The 17436-nt window shown below is 33.2% G+C and overlaps 2 protein-coding genes across 2 annotated transcripts; both read right to left on the bottom strand.

Annotated features, from left to right (window-relative positions):
- Positions 1–284: 284 nt before the first annotated feature.
- LOC118053859 (COP9 signalosome complex subunit 2) lies at positions 285–5902 on the bottom strand. Its single transcript, XM_035065262.2, has 12 exons — positions 5765–5902; positions 5570–5662; positions 4787–4865; positions 3594–3834; positions 3442–3516; positions 3221–3355; positions 2139–2326; positions 1534–1602; positions 1341–1431; positions 1104–1238; positions 805–917; positions 285–668 (listed from the first exon to the last, which is right to left on the bottom strand). The coding sequence occupies exons 1-12, from the start codon at positions 5772–5774 to the stop codon at positions 578–580; spliced, it is 1320 nt and encodes a 439-aa protein (XP_034921153.1). The 5' UTR covers positions 5775–5902; the 3' UTR covers positions 285–577.
- A 3842-nt stretch (positions 5903–9744) lies between these two features.
- LOC118053860 (proteasome subunit alpha type-3) lies at positions 9745–13809 on the bottom strand. The gene is made up of 10 exons (XM_035065263.2): positions 13573–13809; positions 13405–13444; positions 13236–13319; positions 12413–12486; positions 11691–11777; positions 11505–11589; positions 11348–11394; positions 10956–11021; positions 10489–10579; positions 9745–9998 (listed from the first exon to the last, which is right to left on the bottom strand). The coding sequence occupies exons 1-10, from the start codon at positions 13674–13676 to the stop codon at positions 9927–9929; spliced, it is 750 nt and encodes a 249-aa protein (XP_034921154.1). The 5' UTR covers positions 13677–13809; the 3' UTR covers positions 9745–9926.
- Positions 13810–17436: the final 3627 nt, after the last annotated feature.

The following is a 17436-nucleotide window of genomic DNA, read 5'->3' as shown; positions in this document are numbered from 1 at the left end:
ATCTATCCTAGGAAAGAAAACAGTGAAGGGCCAACATGCAGATGCACTTTTCCAGGTTCCAGGAGACACTGGGCCTTAATTGGAGGATACTGATTCTGTTGTAATTCAATTACATATCAACTTGCTGTTCATCTGTTTAATGTTATGCCCAGAATGCAACACAATACCCAGTTCCTCCTATCTTAAGCACGCAGGCCACATGAGCCTCTCAATTCAGGAATCCATTATATCTTATGACATTCTTAAGATACTGACATGGAAACCAATGGCCAGCAGAAGCAATGTGAAAATAAGAATGGAGAAAAACAAATAAATAAACAGTAAGACTTGAATTTTCTCAGTATCAAAAATTCAAAACTATCAGTAAGCTATATATTTATACATTCTCTACTCACATTTTTTTCTTCAAAATGAATCGCTGTTAAACATAAACCTCATTTATGGACCAAACTCAGCAGCAACTTCTCTAACATCTCAGGCCTCACGAAAGAGAAGAAAAGTTTGCTCTTGAATCCACCAAAATACTGGTACAACCAGAGTGCCTAATTTGGAGGGAAGTCACAACAACGCTGCAATCTCAAGACACCCGGTTGCTGACAGTTTGATAAAGAGACCTAAGTTGTGCATTCCATTTCTCAATGGCAGTATACTTCTTCATTCCCTTTGACCTGCATGACATTTGACAGTGAGGAAGATTTGGCTGTGATAAAAGCCCAGCATTTTTGTACAGATGTAATGGAAATGCAATTTCAGCTGCCAAGCAGACAGTAGACCAGGGCAGAAATAAAGGAGAAGCAGCTTTACCTGTCACCACGCTCCAACAGCCTGTTAACTTGATCAATGTGTCCATCAATGCGATTATCCAATATAAGTGAAACCAACAACTGTTCTACATCTTTTTCTGGCACGTTGAGTTCCTGCCAGTCAAAAGAATTTACAAGTTCACGGGGAATAGAAGTTTCTTAGGAATATATGACTAGAAAATCTCAATCCAGTTAAATTCTCAGTCAAGTTTTAAGATCCTCAAAAATAATAACATAAAAACTTAAACATCAGTAATTGCACACAATAGTGCAATATTAAGAAGAAACCATGGCCTTCACCTTTGATATGAAAGGAATCCTGATTCTTGTATAAGGTTTAATAAGTTTGAGCAGAACTTGAGTCCTCACATTCTTCAATAAATCTTCAATATAATTTCTTATGAATGGATCATCCATTATCGTCCTTCTGTTACTCTGAAGAAAGCCCAAGGAACAACTTAAATGTCAGCAGAGGAACAACAAAAAGGTTTAGCAACATGTAACTTTATAAATCCCATCAGAGTCCATTAACCATACCTTGAGGATTTTCTCAAACTCCAATATTTCATTTCGTTGATATGCAGCTATGAGATTGGTCATCGCCAAAATCTCAGGGTCGTTTTTATATCTGAAGAGTAATGAACATTAGAGAACGCACAAATAAGCTGGAGAGGAAAATATAAGACCAATCTTGAGATTGTAGAGCAATAAATATTATAAATGTACTTACGGTTTTGCCTCTTGACCGTCAAATGGATTTACTTCAGATTCCATCAGCATATTAGCTAGAACTAGGTATCTGTCAAAAATGATGATTAGATCATTTGATGATAAAATGGCATCAGCAGTTCTCATCCAGGCAGAAATCTCATCAGTAATGGACTATTGATGCAATGTAAAGGCAAGACATATCTCACGAGAAAAACCCCCAAATGATTACATATCACATTGGTGATGTATATACCCCAAATTTCAATCCACATTTTGTTACTTTATACTTGTATCCAGCTGTTGTCAATTAGTATGGCACACCATGTAGTGCAACTTGTAAAGTTCTTTTCCACATCTGGATTTTAGGTGAGTTTTACTAATTTGTAACTTCAAAGCTTATTTCCAATTGGAGGGCAGCGAAGCGGCGTAAAATATCTTGCATGCATTTTGTTTCACTCAATAAACCAGAATTTGTAGGTAATAACTGAAACTTTACAAGGTAGCTTTGAAGTTAAGGTAGGTGATACCAAAACAAACTAATACTTTTGAGGGAGGGAGAGAAGATGATGACAAGACCAAAAATAAGATTAAAAAAATATATACTAGAAGAAAAGGCAGACATACTTTAAGCATTGTATGCGTCTCTGGTTTCCAGCTTCATCATAGTTCTTAAAAGCTTCAAAAAAATCTGTCGCTGCCTCAGCCCATTGACGCTCTGCCATATGCATCTTCCCTCCACATTCACGGATTATTCCCATAATCCTTGGATGTGGAATTGCTGACTTGATAGCCAGTGCCTTTTGGTATAATTGCTGGAAAAATTTCATAAACAATTACATGAGAAAATCAAAAGAAACAAATCCCCATGTTAAATCATCATGAAAAAAAGTACGTTAAATCAACCAACAGATAAACTAAAGTGCAGATTGTGAAAATTAAAACAGCAATACTAACGATAATATGACTCTCAGCAACCTTTATGTTTCATTAAAAACATGCGATTTATTGGAATGAGAAATCCCTAATGCGAGGTGGTATATACTCCATGCAGGATACCAAAATTGAACTGCATTATCAGGGAAACCAGATACAAGGCATTGTGTATATTGAGCTTAGTATCAACATCAACATCATATCTTTGGAGAACACCTTATCCTGCTCTTAAGACTTGCTAGGCCTAACAATTTTTTCAAATGGGCACCACTGAATAATAAAAAACCAATGCATTTTGTGTTTGAATTCTACAAACAACATGAAATCCTACTCAATCTGGTTAAAATACAAGGTGGAGATTGCTTCCATAGCAGTTTTTCTGATTTTCCTACAGCCTAAACAAGCACCATGAGAATGTTCATTAATGAAACATGAAAGCAGGACAATAGCTCATAAAATTGCATATCCTCCATGTGAAGTTCTTATCAAATTTCTTGCTATCAGCTGAAAAAATAATGAATTGACAGGTTACATGGACGTGGGACTGTATATTTCACAAACTTCATTAAAGTGTATGGTCAAAGCACTCAGGTAAAAGAAAAAAAAAAAAAACCTCAAGGATAGAAAATAGTTCAATCATAAATATTTTTTTAACTGGTATTATACTCCCATGGAGATTAGGAAAGCTCAATACAATTATTACAGTATATACTATATCATCCAATTCTAAATACACAAGCAGAAGCACAAACTAAATACCAGAAAATTCTTACCTTGAGCTTTTTGTTATTCTTAGTTTCAGTATACATTTGAATCTCAATTGCATAGACTTCCAAAAGTTGGCTACCTTTCTTCTGATCATCCGTGCCATCTTCTCTTTGACAAGATTTGTGGAGTTCCTTCAGAATCTGTCATGTACAATGAATCAATTACATAACCAATACTGCAGATAAAAAAGAAAAAGGAAAGCTAGAAAATGAATTAGACAAGGTACCTTACTCATCCGTCCATATTCACCCATATCAAACCAAATCTTGCAAAGCTTAAGATTTGTCTTGAACCAAAGTCTCTGTATGACAAGAGAACAACGTTAATGAACATCTTGACATAAAGGGTGCTAAGAAGATTACAGTGAAGAATTCCAACCTCATTCTTTGCCTCTTCAAGAGCCTTCAAAGTGGTCTGATAAAACTCTTGTAGGAGACCAAAGTTCTGACTAGCTGATCCAGAAACAAAGTCCATGATATTGTTTATACATTTCTCACTGTAATTCCGAGTCACTGCTGATTTGATGTATGTTAGCATCTCCCTATATGCTTCCATCATTTCTTTATATTTCCCCAATCGATAATAAAGCTTAACTGTTTGTTTTAAGGCTTTGAATCCCCTGGTAACAAGAAGATTTTTCTTATCAAATATTAGCTTACAGAAATAAATAGTTCTAGGTAATTATTTCAGTAGACATACAAAACTAAAGTAGTTTATGCCTCATATGAACAAAGAAACAATTTTAATAGCAGTACCAAGTCGAAGGCTATTAGCTACTTTCATGTCACCTCTCCAGAAGTGTAAAGAGCATCAACAAAGTATTTTGAAATGTAAAGAGCAATGGAAAATATTAGTAGACAAAGGAAGAATGTGACTGTCCCTTTATCCACTCATGCCATTCCCCTTTCAGTCAACCTTTAAACTCCCTCTAAAGTCAATTAGACTGCAGCACATTAAACTGGAATAATTTATAAATATTAAGTGAGATAATACATGCATGCATGACATATATGACCTGTATATCACACTAGGATACCTGTAAGAGCCACTTGGTCTCTGGATGGAAAAGAGCGTCTATCATGCTAATCTGGTTACTAATTGAATGAACTCGCAAAGCGAATACCACTTAAGAAGATAGCTTCAAACCCACAATACCTCAGTACAATTATGTATAGTGACTTAGTTTTTAGCAGGTCATTCTTTAGCCAGGTCATCCACTTGTCTGCTAGCTACATAAAGCTCACTACACAGATTCTCTGTTGTAGAGATCAAGTGCAAGAACCACATTAGTTAGATAGTACGAGATCAGCAAAACATAGAATTGTGCTGATTTTCCATATCACCTAAAGCTTAATTGCAGAAAATGTTTGCAACCTTGATTTGCATATCAGATCCTCCATACTTCCAATGAAGATTATCTACCTTACAAAATTCAATTTGAAATGAGAGGGAGAGAGTGAAAGGTGAAACTGAGAGCCACATGCTCAAAGTAATTATAGCAGAATCGAAAGTGTTAGTAATTACATTCTGCAGATCCAATTTCTTTAACAAGACAGTTGGAAATTACTCACCATTCTGCCTTCTCTGGTTCCATGCTAACTACTTCAGCAAAACCTGCAAGTGCTCCTTCTGGGTCCGTTTCAACCAAACCTTTGTGTGGCAACAATGAAAAGGAAAAGGAAAATTACAACAGGTACAAAATATACAAAAAGCATTTTAAGAACAACTAACTGTTTGACTACATGAAAACTGCTAATCACAAGATGGCAGATAATGCCACATCAATGCTGCTTAATTAAACCTGCTAATGAAAATAAAAAACCATGCAACAAAGCCTTTCAACCAAGAAAACAATCATAAATGAGCATATGAGAAGTATAGTGAGAATGGAAAAAAATCACGACCCGAAACAAAACAAGACAAAAACAAAACATACAGCGACTACTTGTTTATCTATGTCCAGGCCGATGACACTTCGTGACTAAACAAAGTCTTTTAAAACCAAAAAATCATTCTAGACCCACTCGCTCAATTTAAATCCGAAAGTACCCAAAGAGACATCCTAAAGATCATCACTTCAGAAGCACCTTGAGCTAACCTAGAAAAAATAGGGTTTTCTTTTTCTCTTGTCAAATCAAATCCAAGCCCAACTTGAAAAAAAGAAAAAATAAAAACAATAATTTGCACAAATAAACTTCAACAAGCAATATCACCCTTTCTCGTAAAACCATAAGAACCCATCATCGATTACCAATGACAACACTCGATTTTGCACCAAATAACAATAAATAAATAGATAAATAAAGACCTATTTGATAAAAAAAAAATAACTACAAAGAAAGAAAATAAAGAACCTTTAGAATTGTAATATTGATTCTCAATATCAACATCCTGTTCCTCAGGCTCTTCGTCTGAGTACTCGAACCCATAATCCTCCATATCAGCATCTGAAAATATATTCGCAACAATTAAGAATAAAAGAAAAAACAGAATTATTTCTGGGGTTTTGCTAATTAAGTGGATTTGATGATATAAATTTGAAAAAACACCTGAACCCATTGTTGGTAGAGCAGAAAATTTCGACTGTGTGTTCTTACAGTAGAGAAAGGAATCAGTTTTGTTCGATATTTTGAAAACCCTTGAAAATGGTCCAGGGCTTTTTATGGGTGTTTTAGTTCATGTTTGGCACTTCGGTACTTTTTTAAAAAAATAATAATAATAATTTTTTATACTTATACATTATTTTAATATGTTAATATTAAAATTATATTTTAATAAATAAAAGAAATGTTATTTTAATATATTATCAAAAAAATATATATAATTTTTACCATGTTATCTAAAACGATACCATTGAAAACTTTTAATATTAGCAATATTAACATGTTTTAGGTGGTGATTGAAATTGTGGTATAATTGTATTTTAAAATATATATATATATATATATATATATATATATTGGAAAATTTTAATGTACTTGATATAAAAAAATATTATTTTGATATATTTTTAAATAAAAAATATTTTAAAAAATAATATTTATCATACCCTCAAACAAACATTTAAAAAAATACAAGAAATCCACAACTCGGATTATAGATCCAATTAAATTTAATAAGTTACATTTAATTATATTATAAAAAAACCTATAATAATAAATAAACCAAATTAAGAAAGAAAAAAAAAAACTAGAAAACCTGTGTAAGTCCTTGAGACCCAATAAACCCAATCATGCGAACTGATAACCCAATTCTCCAACTAATCAACCAAATATTTGAATGGTAAAACTAAAAAAATATTTACTCTTACAAAAATAACCCAAAAAAATTCGAGTTCATCCAAGCTAACTCGAGAAACCTACAACCTAGATCATGAGATCATAATAACTTCATAAAAATAAAAGCGAAAAAAATCACAAAACCTAATTTCTAATAAATTCAATGTTAAATAATGAAATTGCAAAAGAAAATCAATGTAAAAAATATTGATGTTAGTCCAGGTTAACCTTTCAAACTCATGATCTAAATCATAAGATTAGGATCATCTAATTAAACAAAATCACAAAGCCTAGTTAAAGCCTCATCACTGCTCCTCTATCAGCATACAATGCCTCGTCTAAAAGCCCTTGTTGTGTTGTTTTCAACACCACCAAAAAGCCAGTGTTCAGTTGCTGGAAAAAGCTGCACGTGTCACTAGAAGTCCATAGTTTTTAAATTCGACCCGGTCATTGATCGGGTCAAATGATCGGGTCACAGGTCAGATGGATTGACCCGGGTCAACTAAAAAAAAAACCCTATAAAAAAACACCTCTCTTTGACGTCTCTCTTCTTTTGTCTTCTTATTCTTTAATTCCTTATTCAATGCACTACAAGAGTAGCAACATACCCAAAAGCCACAATCAGTCCATCACTGAGATGGGGTTGTTGTTTTCCAAGTGCGTGGAGCCCTAGGTGTTAGTGGTTTGTCATTGGGTCAATAATACTAATCCCTCCTTTTGTGCTCCTAGAGCAGGAAAAAAAAAGAAAACGCGAAGCAATTTGCATTTGTGTCAATCAAGATGAGCTGTAAGACTTCCTTTTCATTTCCTAATCCTTTAATCCTTAGCATCTCGGGTGCCAACGAATGCCTTTGCTTTCGCTTGATTCGAACCATCTATGTCGAGCCTCTCTAGACTAAAAGGTCAAGCGGCTCAATGTCAGGAGAGGGGTAGAAGGTTAGAGGCCACAGAAAACAGAGAGTGAAAGAAGGAGATTCAAATCTTTTGGGTTTCAAAGAGTTGAGTTAATTAGGTTTGCAACTTGTAACTGATATTGCTTCGTTCTTCTTCACTCTTCAGTCTTCAGCGTTTTGGCCTTTTAAAAGGCCAAAACGACATCATTTAATGATTGTTAATATATAAAAAAAAATTGACCGAGTGGACCAGGTCCCGGGTTGACCCGTCGGGTCGACCGGGTTTCTCCGGGCCAATTTCCAAGCGGGTTTTTGCCTTCACCCGGACCGATCTCAGGCCCAAGTCGACCAGGTTTCTCCAGGGCCAATTCCCAAGTGGATTTTTGCCTCCACCCGAACCAATCCCAGGCCCGGGTTGACCCGCCTGGCCGGTCCAGGTTTTAAAACTCTAGCTAGAACATAACAACTTCCTCCACACCCTGGCGCATGTGATGCATGCACTAGCCAAGTTGGCCTACTCGTTAACTTTAACCTACAATGTTTGTTTTAGTTTTAATTTTGTTTCTTTGAGGATTAACTATTTTGCATTAACAAAAATTTATTCTATTTTACTAAATTCATTATTAATTGATAGTGATAGTTTTTTCTTGATATTATGAGATCCTCATATTTAGACCAAAGGAGCAAGTTATCAAGTCAAATCCAAAATAAGTAGAATTAAAAAGAAAATTAAATGAGGTGAAAAAAAAAAAAAGACATGAACTCTTTTCTTAACCATGCAAATCAGTAAGAAAAAAAAGGAGTGAAGATTTATTTAAGTGGGAACTGAATATTTGTTTAAGTGGGAACTGAATATTTATTTAAGTTTCAAGTTCGGTCCTCAAAGATCTAATTATATACATATGCTAATATTTTTCATTTGATGACAAGTTTACTTGAGAAATAATATTAAATGTTTATAAACAAAAAATCCATGTTCACTAATCTAATAATTATGTACACGAGCCTTGAAAGCCCTAGAGGTTTCTCCTTCCAATCATGGTCTTCTGGGTAAATCTTCAATGACTGGATCAGACTTTCTAAACGCTGTCGGATAGTTAAATGGCAGTGAATCGAGAGCTTCGGAAGTTTGACTGGGAATTCTCCCGCATTGATCAATTAGCTCAGTTCTTTGATAGCTTATATCCTTTACTCATATTTTTGAGGGTAGCAAATCACATGGTCTTCCACGCAGAGGAGTTCTTACTGATCGTCGACATGCTCAAAATCTTGTTAATTTCTTCCAAGTTTTCTGATTAAAGAAAATATATTCTTAGGAATCATAAGGTTATCTTCTATATATTGAATCCTTTTATTAAAATTATTTAATGGAAAATTTACAAGACTCGGGGGATAAAACCAACACAAAGATTTATTTAGGATAAAAGAAAATTATCATCAAAAGGGTTTTATTTTAAAGGGCTAATAAGTTTTTTGCTCTGATCATAGAGCTGGTATAAGTTTTGTAATTTATGGGAGAAGTGCATCCGCTACTTTCCTGGTCTACAGGAGCATCAATCATGGTGTTTCGTCAATTCCTCCATGCATGAACCGCTATCTGATCATCATTCTTTTCCAGATGATCTAGTCTTCATGTTTATCCATTCAAGCCTATGCTTAAGTGTGAATTCTCTTGGTTTCTGCCACCACCTTCTTCTTCTTTTTTCATTCTTGCTCAAATTTTGTTAATAATATAGCTGTTTTGATTTAACTTTACTGTTCTTCGATGTTTACTGTAAAACACATGGGCCTAGGCTTGTCTAAAGCTACGACCAAACTGGGAGCAGTATTATTTTTCCTCAATCAAGAGATCTACTACTGGTGGAGGACACCAAAGCCTTGTTCAATCAGAAGGGTAGATAAAAAGTGGAGATTGGAGAGAAGAAATCGAGCATATTCATCTTTTGGGAAGAAGGGTAAGAATCTAAAGAGGGATTGGAGGAATCTCCGATCCTCCTTTATTTACTTGTAATTCTCAAACCTCTCAATTTGGACAGATTAGATCCTGTACTTCCATTCATTTATAAGTTTCAATGCGCTTTTAGTTTGGATAAATTAACTATTTATTATCCTTACCCATTTTTGTTGATCAAGTTTATTTAGATGAATGGTAAGTTATCCATTTCTCCTCTCCTTCCACTTTGCACAATCCATCCTTTCTCTGACAAACACACCCTTAGATGAGACTTTCCCTATAACGAACAGAAATCAAAACTTATTTTCAATACTTTCCCCTCATTTGTTAAAAGAAGTGAGCTCACAAGAAAAGGAAAGGATAATGAGAAAAAAATGACTCCAAACTTTGGACATGAGCAGAGCTTACGAGGGACCAAATTGGTTTTGAGAAAATAACAATTAAATGCATGACAAGAATTCGTAATAAGCTCCAGGATGATATTGTGGCCATTCACAAAAAAGATTTCGAATGTAACAATGAGAACCCATCAAAATAAAATAAAATCATCTCATCGATCTTGCCTGGCCTCGCTGAATTAAGCTTTTTAATCAGCATCCATTTCTTCGAGTGCAATCCTAGCTGTAGCCTTGGCTTCCTCTAAGAGTTCATCAGGAACCTGAAGCCCACAGTAAGAACATTTAACACTCGACTCATAGTGTATAAGAAAACAACATCAAGAAAGAATTATCACATGAACTGGTTATTGGACAAGATGGTCATCATATAGGTACATCATCTTTCATTCCATAATAACAATGCCCCACTTCTCCTTGATGCTGAACTAGTTAAGAACAGCAAGAGAAGTCTGGCTTTCACATAAAAATTGCAATGTAGCTTCTAATAATGAAATAAAAAAACAGGGCTAGTTTCCTTCTACACTACAGTAGACACAGGAACACACAAATTCCAAGTGGAAACTAGGACTAGTGAACACTAGCTTCCCTTTCTTCAATTACAGAAACTAATGTCTCCAAAAATGTCAGGCTGCAAATAACTGTGCCAGTCATGTAAGTGAAGATTTTATTAAAATAAAAAGTAAAAGTCCACATTCTCCAGTATATGATCAATGCATGTGATTACTCAAATTGAGAATGAACCAGAATTACCTTTTGATGCTGTCTCTTTGACTCATCACAAACCCAACTCATTTCAAGTTCGAAGGCCTTGTCCTTTGCTTCATCATGTAACTTGTAAATGCTGATCAAGGGAGAAAGAAGATATCAATACAAAGAATGCACCGCACCCACATGGAGGGGGGGAGGAGAGTTCTTCCTCTATTTTATGATCCAATAAGAAGGGTTCTTTTCTAAAGTGGTGATTAAGCTCAGCTGTTGAAAGCTATATGAATGCTATTACATCATCTAAAATTTACCAAAGGCATCAACAAGGATTTAAAAGGGAAGGAGAAAAGAGGAGCCAATGGCTGCCAAACATAGTTGAACCAATAGAATCCTTGCCAAAAGATCCAGACTCAAAAGAAAACAGAGAAAAATATATTGAATGCAATGATAATTGACAAAAATGCATACATGCAAGAAAGAAGAGAAAAAGAATAAGAAATTGGAGCGCTCACATTTTGGCTACTTCAAGGACCCCTTCTCGGCATGTCATTTCAGAAAGCTTCAACTTTTCAATTTCTCTGTCCACAGCATCAATTCAATCATTTTAAAAGGAAAAGGAATAAAAACTAAACATTAGCTAAAGGAAAATATAAATTGCAGAAATGCAACAACCAATTTAATTTGAAACGAGGCTAACAAAATTAAACCTTTTGTAAAGATTAATTCCTTCAATAAAAATGGTTCCTTTATCAATTGATAAATTGGCTTCAGAAGAGAGTACATTATATTCAACGAGCTGAAAAAATAAATGAACATCACCTTCTAAATTCCAATCATGTCACAAATTCTTATGATAAAATCATACACTCACTGACTCACCAAATAAAAAACAAATATTACTTACGTTTTAGCAGCCTGCTTCCCTTTCCCTATAGCAGCGCCAAAATATCTCTACATCAAATCAAACAACACAGCATTAGATAAGAAACACACCATGAAACAAAATTAGAAAGGAGAAACATTGCAAAGGAAACAGGCGAAACTAGAACAAATCAACTCACATAGGAGATGCCAGATGGTTCAACCATGTATAATTGCGGTCCATCTCTGTCATAACCACCGAGAATCACCCCACAACCAAATGGCCTGCAGCATAACAACTTTTATGTAGTTTTTCTGAAGGCTAAATGGTGGAAGGAACAGATGAAGAAGACATTTCAACAAAAAAAAAAAGGAATTTTACTTACCTAAGCCACCAATAGAGAGTGCACAAATGCACATAACTAGCAACACGTTCAGCGAGCTCCTTGACAGGAATGGATTCACCATAAACACTACAAAATCATAATGACACTCAGAATTAGCAAACGTGAGGTGTAAGAGATCCACAAGGCAAATTGAATCATGCTACAGGGCCTCATCTCCAATCTTGAACAAAGATGATATCTGAGCAAACAACTGGCAAGAATGGGGACCTTGTGGTGATTGATGACCAAGCATATAGCAGCGACTTTTAATTGAAATCTTGTCATATTGAACAGATAGCAAAGGCCTTAGACAAACAAGTGCTGTCCAAACACCAACTTTACAATATGCGGTGTCTTGAATCTTGATCCCATACAACTCAAATTAGTTTAACGAAAATTGTAGCAGGCTGAGCTATCATCAAGTTTAGGGCTCACTAACACATGCTGCATAGCAGGAGCATAAATGACACATCCTACTGTCCCCAGTCCTGGTAGTTGATCATGGGAAGTTATATGAAGTGCATGCTAATTTTCAGTGACTGGGTCACAACTGAGCCAAAAGCACTCAAAATAAAAATACTTTCAGCCCTCCAACATCCACTACCAAAAGCCAATCGATTAGGATTTGTAACAATCTATTGGTTTCTATTTAATACTCAAGCAGGCTTCAGAGTAAAAATAACACTTCAACTACAACTACAAGGCATTGTTCAAAAACAAACCTCTGATAATTGGATGCCTCACTTTTGGCACGTGCAACGATTTGTCTACCATCAGCCGCTAAACCAGCAACAGCCTGATATTTGAAATATGAGAGACAGAGAGTTAATGTTTGCTTGCATACAGTTGCACAAACAATACAATATCCTTCATCAAAGTGTTTGATTTTAAGACCAGAACAGTAAACCTTTCCTTATACCTCCTACAGTACATCTTCCCTTGAAATAACTAGAAAGGAACTACTGCCACTCTCATCTTGTTAAGGAATGCATGAATACATGCTATATGTTCTTCCATTTAAGTTTGACCTAGCCTCGCGATAGAGTTTTATTGGAGAAGCCAAAATCCCAGCATCACACCTACCAAACTCTTAACTCATAGACTAAGTTAAACCTTCTGCGAAACAATAATCACTTGGTTTGACCATGTCTCGTAAAAACCCATCTCCAATCCATTCAAATTAAAACTTGTTTTGTCGTTCATTTCAAGGATGACCCCATTACAGCATCAGAATCGAAGCCTACTGGCCCTAAACAAGACCCAATTTTATCAGGTACGCTAAAAGCAAACTACACATATAAACTGACATTTTAGCTACATAAATCATCATTAAATCCCATTAGAAATCAAAAACACTGATGTGATGTATATTATCCACGACCACAAATATGCATTAATTTTCAATATAAATCTTCATCCAAAACAATAAAAAACAACATATTGAGCTCTAATTAGCTGCAAACACTGTAATGAAAAAAAATCCCATCTTTTTTTCTTAAATTTCTGCAACTTTTTACACGAACCAAAAAAATGAAAAAGCAGTACCATGCCAGAATGACGATGAACGGAGTGAATTCTCCTATTGGAACCGGGTAACATCATCTTCGACGCTATTAGCTTCTCCACACCCTAAAATTAAACAATTTTATAATTACAATTACAATGAAAGCATGTAGAAAATTCGATTTTTCTAAAGAAAGAGATAAATTTATACCATAACAATCCCATCTTTGCACTTGATGCCAATAACAGTACTGCAAAAAAATAACCTAGTATGAACAAAATAAAAGAAAAAACCCAAAAACCCTAAATACTGTAATGCTAGTAAGATAACACAAAGCAAGAACATTGGTCCAGAAATTTTAGAGTAAAAAGAAAAGACCCGCTGTTATCGACGGCTTTAGCAGCGTATTCGATCTGAAAAACGCGGCCATCCGGTGAGAAAGTAGTGACGGACAGATCGTAGCCTGTTCCTATGCTGCTCATCGCTCAAGCTTTCCTTTAAGATAATTTTCTTTAACTTCTTTCTATTTATCTAGTGATTTTGATTTGTTTTAAGAAGAAAGGTTTTCTTCGATCTCAAGACAACACATCAGAACATGGCTGCCTCAGTTTTGTGTTTCTAAAGCACGGTTGGTTTTGGTTTTGGTTTTGGGTTTGGGTTTTGGGCTGGGTCTTGTTGCCCAATAGAGTTATGGACAGCCCGTGGTTTTTATTCTTAGCTACAATTTTTTAGGTCCAGCTTTTTTTTATTTGTCAGATAAAAATTTGTTTGGCTAGTGAGATAGTTTTTTTGTTTTTGGTTTTTTTTCACTAAACTCCGTGTATAATTATATTTTAATTCTTATTTTGTATAAACTTTATTTTATATAAAAAAACTCATTCCACGCCAATTTTAATAAAAACACTAATTTTTTAAAGAAATTATAGTTAAAAATATTTGTTAAATCACAACTATAAAAAAAAACTATAGCTTTAAAACTTGAATCTGCACGGTAAGTCAACTCGGCCGATTTAAGGCTGGAACCGAACCGGGTTTAAAAAAAATAAGAAAGGTTAAAAACTTAATTGTAATTCGTTGATTATTTTTAAAAACTAAAATGATATCATTTTGATTTATTACAAAATTAGATTTGACCTAATGACCTAGTTAAAACTTAATAACCCAGGTAAAACTCATAACCTAAACTTTAAGCCGAGTCAACCACTAGCCTGTTTGGAAGTGTGGTTATGGTTGTGGTTGCATTTTTAAGTGTTTTTTACTTGGAAAATGTATCAAAATGATCTGAAAATACTAAAAAATATTAATTTAAAATTTATATATATATATATATTTAAAAACATTTTTAAAACACAAAAAATATAATCCAAGGAGAAAAAGAAAATTAATATTAAAACACAGAAAAATTAATTTAAAATTTTAAAAAAAATAACACACGGAAAGACAATAATCCAAGGAGAAAAAGAAAATTAAAAAAATGGTAGGGTGGGACCTGTGGTTGATATAGATTCAACACAAGTATGTTTGGTCAATGCCATAATCGAATGGTTTATTGACCAATTTGCAAATCAAATTGATGATGACACAGCCAGATAATGAAAATCAACTGGCTAGTGAGGGTCCCCCCCCCCCTCCAGTAAACTCCGTGTATAATTATTTTCTAATTCTTAATTATGTATAAATTAAATTAAAATATTTTTTATTTTATATATAAAAAAACTCATTTCACAACAGTTTTAACAAAAACATTATTTTTTTAAAGAAATTACAATTAAAAATATTTTTTAAAAAATATTTTTTAAATCATAAATATAAAAACTATAGTTTTAAAACTTGAACTGCCCAGGCAAGTCGATCCGGCTCATCTAGGGCTGAAACCAAGCCTAATTTAAAAAAAAAATTAAGAGAAGTTAAAAATTCTATTATAATCCATTAACTGTTTTTTAAAAAACCCAGAAGATATTATTTTGATTTATGAAAAAAAAAATTAGAATTGATCTAATTAAAACCTAGTAAACCAAGTAAACTTTATAACTTAAGTCTTGGATTAGCCGCATAGTAAGGAGAAAAACTATATGTTTATTTAGAAATCGTTTGGGAACATGGTTAAAACCACGTTTTCAAAAATTAATTTTTTTTTTACTAAAATTTAATACGGTTTGTATGTTTTAGGTCATTTTGATGTGCTGATGTCAAAAATAATTTTTAAAAAAATAAAAAAATATTATTGGCATGTATTTTGTTATAAAAAGTTATTTGAAAAGCAATCGTTACTATACTCCTAAACATACTCTTAATAGTTATTATTATTATTAATAATATATATATATAGTCAAATCCAGTTAATTTTTATAGAATAAAAAGCAAAACCAAAATAAATTTTATAAAATAGATTAGACAATGAAGCTATATTATCACCTTGGATAATATCTGGAAAGACAATAATCTAAGGAGAGAGAAAAATAAAAATAGGGTGGGACCTATGGTTATAATAAGATTACATACACACGTATGTTTGGTCAATGCCATAATCGAATGGTTCATTGACCAATTTGCAAAGCAAAGGCATGATGACGCTGCCAGATAATGAAAATGAAGACATAGCTTTGAAGTCAAGGGCACAGCTCCCTCCCTGTCCCCTGCATGGACCGGACTGATTGAAACCTAAATAATAATATTATTTTTTTAACGATCAGGTGATCTTCTGACCGTTGAATCTTCGGTTTGATTTCTTTTTTTCTTTTTTTTAATTTGCTTTTGAATTTGACTCTTTTTTTTTTTGGCCTTTTAGTTTATAATATTAGCTAAGGTTACATGGCACCTGATACTCCAAGTTAATTTGCGATGCAGGAAAAGAAAATATATTGAATGTGCAATAAAAGAGTTAAAATTAATTAAAAACTAAAACGACACGATAAATTTATATATAAATATTTTACCTAGTTATGTGGATAGCTTTTTTGTTTTTTATTTAATTGTGTGGCAATAAAAACAAATATTCTAAAGAAAGATAGTTATTTAGGTTCTAGAGAAGAATATATATTTTTTATCAAGATTTTATTTTTTTATTAATTTATTTTTATTTTTATAAGCAATATGGTTTATTGAATAAAAAATAAAGTCAATTAAAATATAAATTAAAAAAATCTATTTATTTGAATTAAAGAGCTAAAAAATGCATTGATTAGTACTTAAAAGTGTATTTTTATCAAAGTTTTATATTATCATTTTACACTTAAAGTATCAATAACTCCTTAACTAGAGTAAGTTTTATAATAAAATATTTAATAATATAAAATACCTTTAATTTATGGTAAATGTTCATCTTAAATAAAGGCCTATCACACAAATCAATGGATTGATTGATGATTTTAACTACTGAAACTGAGAAAACAAAGAGAGGACTAAGCTTAGAAAAGAGATGTTGGTTTAGTCCAAACTGGAACATCATTCAGTTATTGGATCATAATTGGAGCTGTAGAACTTGGATTTAGGTCTGCTTTATATTGATAGAAAGCTAAGATATAGGCCTAAAACTTTCAAGAGGAGTGCAAGATTCAAAAAGACCGTTTTCAAGTTTAAATTATAGCAATAACGGAAAAGTCCAAATCTATCCTGTAGCTCAGACACTATTCAGTGTTTGACCCATATCTCGAGTTCTAGAAGTCCAAATAACCTCAATTTTTTTTTCCTGAAAAGCTGAGACAATTTTCTAAAACTTTCATGAGTTAAATCTGTTCAAATTCTGACGTTATTAATGACGTTTTGTTCAGACAAGAAGATAAGGATGTGACCACCCACTCAACAATTAGTTATCAAATCAATAGTTTCAACTTTTTCCATATAAAAGGACGCATTTACCATGCATTTAGGCATCTTGGTTGTTCAGATCAAGATTTTGCTCTTACTCTCTTTGTTTGTATTTTGTAATGTTTAAGTTTTATTCCATGTTATATTTTCATTAATCTCTTGTTTATGCTTTTCATTTCTTTTACTATACTTATATAATCATATTCTCCTCTTGTTTGTTTATGTTTCTCTTCTTCATAATGTTTAGGTAAGTTTATTATGTCAAGGTGAAAATGTTTCATTAATGGTGTTGGAATAGGTATGATATAAACCCAACATCAACTTCAATGTTTATATCCAAGAAAGTTTGTTATTAACACGTCTTATCTTTTTATCTTACTAATTCTTAATACATTGTTTTTTAAATGGTTAATTTAGATTTGTGTTGTATAACAC

Source organism: Populus alba, chromosome 9 (genome assembly GCF_005239225.2).
Source record: "Populus alba chromosome 9, ASM523922v2, whole genome shotgun sequence".
Taxonomy (NCBI): Eukaryota; Viridiplantae; Streptophyta; class Magnoliopsida; order Malpighiales; family Salicaceae; genus Populus; species Populus alba.
Note: the sequence above shows the minus strand (reverse complement) of the source record. Positions and strands in the feature narration are given on the sequence as shown.